At 58.7% G+C, this 10,565-nt stretch overlaps 1 protein-coding gene across 1 annotated transcript in view; it reads right to left on the minus strand.

Moving 5' to 3' along the window:
* Nucleotides 1-9,526, minus strand: part of BMP7 (bone morphogenetic protein 7) — an 89,524-nt gene extending 79,998 nt beyond the window's left edge. The window contains exon 1 of the mRNA XM_023591581.2: nucleotides 8,919-9,526. Within this exon, the coding sequence (XP_023447349.2) occupies nucleotides 8,919-9,336 (418 nt within the window). The 5' untranslated portion in view covers nucleotides 9,337-9,526. The remainder of the gene's footprint in view (nucleotides 1-8,918) is intronic.
* Nucleotides 9,527-10,565: the final 1,039 nt, after the last annotated feature.

Consider the following 10,565-nt stretch of genomic DNA (forward strand, 5'->3'; position numbering starts at 1 on the left):
CCATGGAGTCAGGAGGAGTGAGCAGGCTTTGCCTTCAGACAGTGCTGGGTTCAAACGCCAATCCCATCACTCCCCAGCCATGCAGGTTTGGGCCCCTTTGGGTTCGTCCGCCCTAAAACGGGAACAGTCCTCACCTTGCGGAACGCTGGAAGAGTTGAAAGAGGAGGGGCCCGATAAGGATGGTGACTGCTACGGAACGCCCGTCACCTCCTGCTTCATTGCTATGCCTACTTCAGCAATGGCCGAAGCCTCCCCCCCGCCTAGGCCGGGAAATGCCGCTAAGGCCCAGGGAGAAAAAGCAGCGAATCCATCCAGAGGCAGACCCGAGACGGGGCAGTGCCCTGCTCAGCCCAGCAGCCGCCTCGTCACCAAGAGCAGAGCCCAGCACTCCATCTCCGTGCAGTGGACACACCAGGGCCGACGCTCCCCTTTGCCGAAAGACAAGTCCTAAAGAGGCGACTCATTTTACAAAGTGGGGATGGAAGCAAGCGGTTACTCTTGCTGAACCATATGGATGGCTCAGTGATGTGGACGCTTCTAGTAACACGAGTCTCCAAAATGGGGCGCAAGCCCTTAGGAGAGGCAAAATGGATCCATTGAGATGCAGGAGGAATATATTACAATTCTATTTAAGTAAATTCCAGGAACTGATTGCCATCAGGGAAGGTGGAAATTTACCAGCTGAGCGTCAAGAAAAATCTGCAAAATTGGCGCCTGAGATTGAAAAATGAGGCTCTTGTTTCAGTAACACCGGCAACGATTCATTTCCTCCATTCCTACTTTTCTATCTCATGAGATATTCTCCACCTACGATAGTGTGGTTGCCATTGTTGTGTCCCAAACTACTTCTGATACTCCCCCTTTGCAACATGTGGCCGAATTCTACCATCTTGCCCACCTCAGCTACGCTTGGCCACGTGACAAGCCCTGACCAATGAAAAGTCACCGCAAGGGCTGTGGGAATTTTTAAAAGTCAGTGAGCACTCCACATCGTCTTTCCCTCTAACACGGTAGTCAGTTATATTCCAGAAGGTGGCAGCGCCATCAGCCTTGGGGCCCAAGGCTCCCGAGCCCCCATGGGCCAAGCCCACTACCAACTCTTGATGGGCCCACAGGAAAGGAAAAACAAATCTTGGAGGTTTTAAGCTACTGAGATGGTAGGGCTGTTTGTTACCACACGGTAACTCAGTTTATGTTCAATAACATAAACGAAAGATTGAAGGATCAAAATAATCGACCTTTTGGACCAGACTTTTGGCTCACTGATCTGACACTGTTGAATCATGATTTTGAAAAGAAGACTCAAAGAACACACCATCACATTGCAAATTTGAGTGAGAGCAAAGCTGTTTTCCTTCGTTAAATTAAATGTATTCTTTTTATCTTTAGTGCCTCCTAAACGTCTATTTTAGTGTACATTTTCTAAAGCACAGACCATCCTCATGCAGAATAATTTATTTGTATTTAGGGTGTGGACTGGAAAATTTACTTAGTGGCGATGAAAGATCAACAACATTTAGAGAACACTGCCTTAGAATGGCTTCATCCCTTTCCCAGACACAAAGAGCCAATATCTGAGCATCTCCTGAGCCATGAGAATTATGCGAAGCAGCACAAGAATGGAGGGTAAGGATCTGAAAAACAGCCAAGAAAACAGTTTTTTATCAAAGCCAAAACACAAGTCGCTGAAACCGCAAAACAACTTGCCAGCCTGTGTGTGTGTGCTCTCGCGCTGCCGGGCGGCCGAGCACCCGGATCATGTGGGCCGGCTGTCATGCTAAGCATTTGCACTTTTTTTTCCAAACTACATGAAAACAAGAGAGAGGCTGGAAGTACAAGACCGTACAAGCCCAAACCCAAGGTCGAAAAACATGCAAGCCCTCGATTTTGGAAACGGGACAAGGGTTTATTCACAGCCAAATTTAATTAAGCCAGACAACAAAAGATGGAAACTTGAAAGCTCCTCCGGGGAGATAAAGATGTGAAAGAATCACGTGGGGCCTCGGGGATGCAGGGGAACTTAATACCCGCCCAGTCGGATTTTTCAAGCAGGATAGAAAGAGCTGAAGGGAGTTTATGGGGAGCCAGTTAGAGAGGCCCCCTCTCAGCCCCCAGGCCTGGAGAGGTTCTCTTTGGTCCTGGTTTCCAGAGGCTTCTAAACGGACTGAACCCAGTGGGCTTTGTGGTTGGGGCCTAATTCCGGGTGGGGGGTGGGGGCGGTGGGAGGCCTCACACCTGCTCCAGATGAAAGTAGGAAGGTCGTGCATCTGGTAACGAACGATTTGGGCTTGTCACTCCCTCCAAAGAAGAGGTGACCTGCGCCCCAGCCATCCTCCAGGAACGGCTGGGAAGAAACCCTTCAGCAGGGCAGTATTTTAAAAGTAAACCTCTTATTTTGGAATAGTTTTTGACTGAGAAAAGTTGCAAAGGTAGTACGGAATTCTCGCACGCCCCTCAGCAAGCTGCGGTTTTCCTAGCCATGGAAATTAAAATAGCCGTGGGTGCTAAAACCCAGAAAAAGTTTCAGCTTTAGGCTGAAATGAGTCTGGTGCTTTCATTCAAATTTCACTGAGCCCTGAAAAAGGCGGGCAGGGCGTGCGTGCCGCCTTTGGGGCCATCTTCTTGACATCTTTAAAATAAGGTGGGTGGCTTCGCCCCAGCATTTTAAGATTAAGTGATTAAAACCGGAAATCTGGACCAACACAGCCAAGTGGGTATTGAGCCATCCACCACAATAAAAACAAGCGCTATCGTTGACCGTGTGCCCACCACGTGCCAGGCTCTGCCCGTGCACCATAAGATTTTGCCTTCGTGAGACTCTTTTTGCCCTCCTTTTAAAAATGAGGAAACAATCTCAGAGACATTAAGCAACGCACCCGAGGTCACACAGCTCGCATGCAACCCCAGCAGAAGCCGACACGTGGGCTTAAGCTGTGTCTTAAGAGAAACTCTGGATGCCATTCCAGTCTCCCTCGCCAAGTCACACCCTTTGCTGTCACCAAGAACTTCCGTTCCAGGGCCGTGAAACCCCCCAGCCCCCCGCTCCATATATCACCCAGAATTAGCTGCAAAGTGTCAGGAAACTTGGCCAGGCAGCCCCGAGCATGAGCATGAGCGAGGGCTGGAAGCCTTCACTGTGAAGCCTTTATATAAAGCCGCAGTTGGCAGTCTCCGCTCCTGCATGGGAACAAATTAACATTGGCATTCCAAACGCAGGAAAGGAAGGAAATTGGAAACACAGTTTATACTTGGCCAGCCCTTTGAAATACTGTCCCATGCTACCGACATCAATTAATGAAAAGCAGGGGTGTGCTGAGAGGCTCTGGTTTGGAAACGCATTAACACACGTTAAACATGTTTGTACAGGAACCGGATTATAAGCACCCTGGCTCCAAAACAATAAAGCAATTACCCTAAAACGGGTCCTCTCGGAGCTGTCATTAATTCAATCCACTCCACGCGGATCAGCGAGGGCTTTGTGCGCGTCGCACAACGCCTCCCGACACAAAGGCTGAAGGCATGGGCGCACGCGCTGCTCCGAGTTTCACGAAAGCAAGTGCAAAACTTCACACGCCCCTGATATCCCCCCAAATCGCAAACCCCCCACTGCGGAGCGCGGAAAGACACAGCGGCAGCCCTGGGTTTCATCGGCACGGCCTGTTCGGTTCGGGCTCGGGCAATTTCTGGCCAGCGAAGGTTAACTAGGAAAGATCTGTTCCACATTAAGAAATAACCACGTTGCATTTTTGTCAGCTCTTCTTTGTCAGATGCCATTTGCTGCGAAACCTGGAATTCAATCCGGGCCGAGCACACGGCTCCTAGCGAATGGCTCGCGCAGCAGCCCCAGTCGCAGCCGGGATCATTTGCAGGAAAGGTCCCCCCTTCCTCTAGAAACTGCTGCAGGAATTGGAAAGAAAAGCATCTGAAGCTCCTCAATCAATAGGCTCCTGTGCCTTGAGCCGGCCAGCGCAAGAGCTGGAGAAGAGCCTGGAGATCCACCAAGAAGGCAGGTGCCCGCCGCACGACGCTGCGAGGGTGCCTCGAGGTGCCCTGGTGAATCTCGGTAGTTTTGACCTGCGAAGGGAAGCGGCAGCGAGCTCTCTAAAGACCAGTGTCCTCGGGCACGAGCCCGCCAACATGCCACCTGTTTCCCGGCGTCCAGGCTCCAGGCGACGGACGCTCCTAATGTCTGCGCTCCCCTCGGGGAAGCCACCTCTCGGCCGGGATCCACCGAGCGGGAGCAGCGTGGGTGCGTACAGCGAAGCGCGTGACCGTTTACGCCGCCAATCAAGGCTCCAGGTAAGTTCTGGTAGCTCCTCACCCCACGAAGGCGAGAGGAGGCCGAGTGGCACCGGCACATTTTAATTGAAACTAATTAAAAGCAGAGGGCCGTACAAGTCAGTACATTGATTTCACCGGTGGGACTCCGATCTTTTCTAACAGGTGTACCCCGCTGACCCCCCCCCACCCCCCCGCTTTAAAGCTTGTCCTCGCTTACCTTCTGATGGCCACCTGACAGGTTCCACGCATCCCTGCCCGCGCCCTAGCCCGGTGGCACTGCACAGAGGCGAAGCGCTGCGGTGGCACCAAGTGCAAGGGCGTCGATGGCCCCCACCCACTAGGCCTGAAGCCGTGAAGGTGGCCGGTCGTGGGCGCCAAGGGTTCTCCGTTCCAAATACTCAGCGGGTTAAACGGCTCGCCGGGCCAGGCAAGGGTGGGCAGAGGGTAGGGCCGGGACACCAATGCCCACGGTGGGCCAAATAGGACTTCCCGAAGAGGAAAAGGACAAAGAAAAGAGGGGGAATTCAAGTGACAGGGGCGATCCATCGAGGAGATGGCTTCTCCCCGGGATGAAGTCATCACTTGTCTCGAGCTCGGCGGCCACGTGACATGCGCTCACGGCGCAGGCATTCCCACCGGCAGGGCTCGCCCACCAGCTGCGCCTGGCTCGGGCCCCGGGGCCTCCACGGAAGGCCCCGACTGGCTGGCCCGGGCTGCGGCTCCGGAGCAACGGTCCTCTCCCGTGCCGCCCCCAGCCCCATCTTTATCTGGTCCGCTTCCCTGACCGCTTCATGGGGACCACTCCCCAGGGGTCCTGAACGACACCCCTGGAATGCAACATGAAAAGAGCCACCCAAGCGGGCATCCGGGGCTCCGTTGTAACCTGCTTTGATTGCAGCAGGGAAACACACAGAAGATCAAAAAAGTTCAAATCGGGGTCACACAGCCTTGGGAAGAGAGGGGGAAATCTTTTGATTTATATAAGCAGGAAAATGAGCTTTAAAGAAGTGATTTTGAAAGGGTTACTAAAAACACAGCTGTCGGCGCACTCCTACAGCAGGGGCGCTGCGCAGAGAGCCCGCGAGGGGGACGCCTGGTGACATCTGGATTAACCTCTGGCTGCTCACCAGTGGGCCGAGAGCTGGAATGTGGAGCCGCCCCTTCCAAATTTTAACACAAGCCAGGTTACAGCTGCGGATGCCTGCAGCCCCTGCTCCCTTCACAAAGCACTCCCTGAAGGACATTTTTAAACTGTAACAGAATCTTTTTCTCATACTCGACAGTGGTAGGGCCTGTTCTTAAGGGGCAAAAGGAGAGCTCTTAATGCCAAACACTTGTCAACAAAAAGGATCGCCAGATGGTATAAAGTAAAACGCAAACTGCACGGCCTTCTCCCTGCTCCTCAGCTGCTATTAACAAAAACCATTTATAGATGCCGACTCCAAAAACGACGGATTTCCAGCTTTCTCTTTTTGTACTTTAGCTCGGAAGATAAAACCGACTCGGTTCCTTCATAACCTGGACCAGAGATAGACACTAGGGGAACATTCCGACTCCCGGCCGGCTTCTTTAGAAGTTTCCAAAGGGAGCTGCTGGGTTTTTCCAAAGAAACTATGGTGAAAGGCTGTCACCGGATCTGGTCGGGGGAACTGCCATGGCCTGGGCACTGTTTAAGAGAGGACAGCCTGTTCCGAATTCCAAAATGAAGTCTACACACAGAGGAGGCAGCGGCTTCTTAATCCAGACCCGTTTACAGATCCTCCCCCCTTGAACTTCAGGGGCCCAGGCCGGGAAGATGCGAGCCCACTCCCACAGCTCAGCCAGCCTCGCGGGGGTGTCCTTGCACAGGCTGGCCTTTGTCATAGGTGCAATCTGAAGTCCTTGTTCCCGGTGCCTGGTTTTGTAGTCAATTCCCCCCTCTAGCTCCCCTCTCATTCACATCCCGCTCAGCCTGGCAAAAAGCTTGAATTCTGAACAGAACGACTTAAAGGAACAAAACCCAGTGTGGCTGCAGACAGACAGAATAAAACGCACGAGGTCTGCAGAAGCGGTCAGGGTTCAGGCTGCAGTGCCCCCCGCAGTCCCACAGGGTGGCGATGGCAGGCAGGGAGGCAGGGGAGGAGGTCAGCGTCCCCAAGACCTCCACCGGAGTTCCCCCCAAAGTCTCCCGGACAGGCAGCCAGCCCTGGTTCGATACGGGCGAGCAGTATTTTCTCCCCCTTCCGTCAAGTGTGAATGAATGAACGCACCTCTTACAGATGGATATGATTTGCACTCCGAGGGAAAATCAGTGTGCTTTCTCAGCAAACTCAGCTCCAGGACAAGTTCCCTACCAGCCCCCTCCCCTCCACTGCCACCCCCCCCAACCCCTCCCACAGAGAAATTCCAGAGCCAAGACAGAAGAGAAGGGGCGGCATTTTGTGCATGTGTTGTTGCCAAGCAGAAATTAAAGGCCGGCCTTAGGAGGGTCTCCGGGGAGAGGCCTGCCAGCTGTAGAGCAGGTCTTCACCTAACCACCCTTAGTTTAGAGAGAGAGAGAGAAGAAAAGCACGCTGAGCGCACGCTGGTAAAAGCCAGTCCGCCATCTAATTGGGAGTGAAGTTCCAGAAGCTTAGACCTGAGAAGTCGGACTGTCCCACGGAGCCGGGAGCCACGGGATAAAGAGGGGTTCAGACAAACCGGTCTTTGTCCTTCCAAGATGAAAGAAACGAGCTGGGGTTGAAAGGTGTGTGTGTGGCGCACGGCCAGAGGAGGCGACCCACCGGCTGGGGCCTTCCCAAGCCCCGCTCGCTCCCCCCACCCCCACCCCCACCCCCACCCCCACCGCCGCGGGAAGCCGACAGCCCAGCTCCAGGTCCCCAGGGCACTCAAGCCCTCTGGGACGTGGGGGGCCCTGCGGGCTGGCCACAGGGCCCATCCACAAGCCTGGAGCACCATGGGGCCTGGGTCTGCAGCGCCTTCTCGAGCAGCCAGGGTTTACAAACACCTTTCTAAAGACCCCGGCCAAGCCACCAAGGCGACCTGCTGCGTTCAGGGCTGGGTCCCCAGCAGCAGCCGCAGAAGGCAGGACGCCAGCAATCCTCAGAGAAGGGGTCCCGGGCAAGCCCAGGCTTCACAACCGCACAGAGCTCCCCGTTTATGTACCTGTTTTCAGAATTTTCTTTAGTTTTTGCTATAGGTAATAAATACCCATTAAGAAAAAAAAAAAAGGCACACACACAAGCAGAGAATGAAAAAGCAGCCCCCCTTCTGCACAGCCCCGGGAAAACCTCTTAGCAGAGCCTGGTGTCCGCTGGGCAGAGGGGCAGGGGTGATCAACGTGGGGGGGGCGCACTGCGTGTGCCTGGCGGTTCCCCACCTCGCGCAGCTCCCTCGGAGATTGCTCTAAATGAGGACAAACCGAGCTGCCGCCTCCTTCCCAGGCTGCTGGTACATTTAAACTTTCCTGACGTTATCTGGGCATCCGAACCTCCCGCCCCCGGCTGACTTAAGCTCACTTCCCCTTCTGATTTTTGGCTATCATTTAGGACAGACAAAGGCGCCCGGGGGAGCCAGCGGCCCTGCCCTGGGGCGGGAAGGCCGAGCGCCCATCCCCGCTCTCCCCCACCCCCCTCCCCTCCCCAGGTGCCCCGCGTGGGGACTTAGGGTCTTTACTTCGAGGCGGCCACAGCACCCGTGGGCGTGTGTGCCGTCCTGCCTCCGTGCGGATTTGCGCGTGAAGTTACACACGCAGAATAAACGCGGCTCGGGACCCGGCGCGATCGGGGCGCGTTATCTCAGAGACCAAACATTTGATCGTCGGCCCGACGGCGCGCCGCCGGGGGTAAGTTTGCGCAAGCCCGGAGTAGGCGCGCGGGCTCGGCGGAGGGGAGCCCCCGGGCCCCCGCCGCGGCGCCCGCCTCCCGTCGCGGGTGTCGCCGCGGCTACAGTCGGCAGCCGGGTCCCCCACCGCCCCCGGCGGCGCCTGCTCGGAGATCCCGCGCCACCCAATCGCCAGAACCGGTGGTTTGCGCGCCACACGTGATAAACGCTGAAAATGGATTCTGCCCGCCCGCGACCTATCATTAAATATTTAAAATAGAAAGCTCGCGAGGGCAGCGTTTCTCCTCCGGCTCCGGCCGGGGCAGCCGGGGGAGAGGGGGGCGCGCGGCGGCGGGCAGAGGGGCTCCGAGGCGCACGGGGCGCGCAGCACGCTCGGGCGGGAGCCCCGCGCGGGGACAGGTAGGGCCTGCCGAGGCGGCGACGGGGGCGCGACGCTGGCGTTGCCAGGGCTGGGCCGGGCTGGGCCGGGCCCAGGAAGGGCGGGAAGGCGGCTCCGCCGAGCAGGGCTCTTTAAACCCAGGTAGCGCGGGCAGCTCACATGACCCAGCCCGGCGCTTTGAACTGAGCGGCGGCCGGCGGTCGTGCCCAGAGGGGACTTCAAGAACACCCACGGGCCTGCCCAGCCCGGCTCGCCGTACCTGGGGCCGCGGACAGCTTGGGGTCCACTAGGGCCGGGGGTCTGGAGACCCTCTGCCAGGCAACGGGTGGCTTTGCCAAGGGCCGGGAGTGGAAAGTGGGCGAACTGAGTATAAGCGGCGGCCCCTCCCGGTCCCGGGCCGAGCCGCCCACCCCCTCCCTCTCCCGCCCTCACTCACCGAGGTTGACGAAGCTCATGACCATGTCGGCGTCGGTGAGGAAGTGGCTGTCTTGCAGGCTGGCCAGCGGGGGGCCCTGGGTGCTGAAGACGGCCTTGTAGGGGTAGGAGAAGCTCTGGCCGTCGGGCCCGCCGGCCTCCTCCACGGCCATGGCATTGTACAGGTCCAGCATGAACATGGGCGCGGAGTTGTGCTTGCCCTGGAGGTGGGGGCGCGGGCGGTGGGGCAAGCCCAAGATGGAGAGGATCTCGCGCTGCATCTCCCGCCGCTCCTGGCTGCGGAGGCGCCGGTGGATGAAACTCGAGTGCACCTCGTTGTCCAGGCTGAAGTCGGCCAGGACGGAGCGCAGCAGAAACAGGGACGCCCAGAGCGCCACGAAACAGGGGGGCGCCGCGGCGCACAGCGAGCGCACGTGCATCGCGCCGGCTCCCCGCCCCGCCCGGGAGCCCCAGGTGGCGGAGGGGGGCAGGCGGCTGTCCACGCCGAGCGGTCACTTGCTGCAGACGGGCCCCGCCGCGCGGGACATGGCCCCTTCCCCGGCCCGCTGCGCTCTGTCCGGACCCCCGCCCCCGCCTCGGCGCTGGCCCTGGGGCCCTTCGCCCCGCAGTCGCCCGGGCGCACCGCCGGGCTTGGCAACCGGCTCGACCGAGCGAGCGAGCGCAGAGGCTGGCGCGGGTGGGAGGAGCAGCCGGCCGAGCTCCGAGCGCGAGCGAGCGCCGGGAGGCGGCGAGGCGGCGGGCGGGCGAGCGCTCCTTCCTCCCGCTCCCCGGGCGCTGTCGCCCGCGAGCGCCACCGACCCACTTCCTCCGACCTCCGGCGCCGAGAGTAGAGGCCCCAGCTCGCCCTCCTGGCCCTGCGCGCCCCTGATCGCCCTGGAGGCCGCCTCGGGAGCCCCAGAGTGGTACGAGCTGGGGCCTGGGAGGAGGGGTAGGAGGGAGAGGCGGGGGAGGAGGAGGAGGACGGGCCTGCGGGGCCCCTCCCGCGCCGGCGGCCTCCCACCTGCCCTCGGCCCCGCCCTCCCCCCAGCTGCGCCCAATGGGTTCATTCATTCCCTCTAGCGCTCTGGACAAATATTTACCGAGTGCCCACGGGGTGCCCGGCGCCGGGCCTGGCACCGCGGGGCTGCGGAAGGAGGAATCGGAGCAGGCCCTGCCCTCCCGGGACTTGCAGTCGGGTCGTGAAGGAGGGCCTGAGCGGGACCCTGGGATCCCGGCTGTGGTGGAGGAGGCGCAGGGCCTGGGCCGGAATCAGGGCAGGCTTCCTGGAAGAGGTGACCCCTGGGCCCATCCTGTCCCTCTGCCCCCCGGCTTTGTGCGCTCCGGCCCCGCTGGCCCCGCCGTGCCTCCCCAAACGTATCTCCGGCCTGTCTCTGCACTTGCCAGCCCTCTCTACCTGAAACGGTCCTCTACCTCCTCGCTTCCTTGCCATCCCCGGGGCTGGGGGAGGCTGGCTGGCTGGCCCCTCCTCCTCTGAGAGACCTTCCCAGACCTGGGGAGCTGAGGTCGCTCGCCCTCCTCACCCCCACACTTGCTTTCTCCTCTCTAACTGCCTTCTTTACTGTCGGCCCAGGAGTCCCCGAGGGATTGCGTCTGTGCCCCAGGTGTCTCGAACCCAGCGCCTGGGAGCCCCCCGGGCTGCCCAAGCAGG

Source organism: Dasypus novemcinctus, chromosome 24 (assembly GCF_030445035.2).
Source record: "Dasypus novemcinctus isolate mDasNov1 chromosome 24, mDasNov1.1.hap2, whole genome shotgun sequence".
Taxonomy (NCBI): Eukaryota; Metazoa; Chordata; class Mammalia; order Cingulata; family Dasypodidae; genus Dasypus; species Dasypus novemcinctus.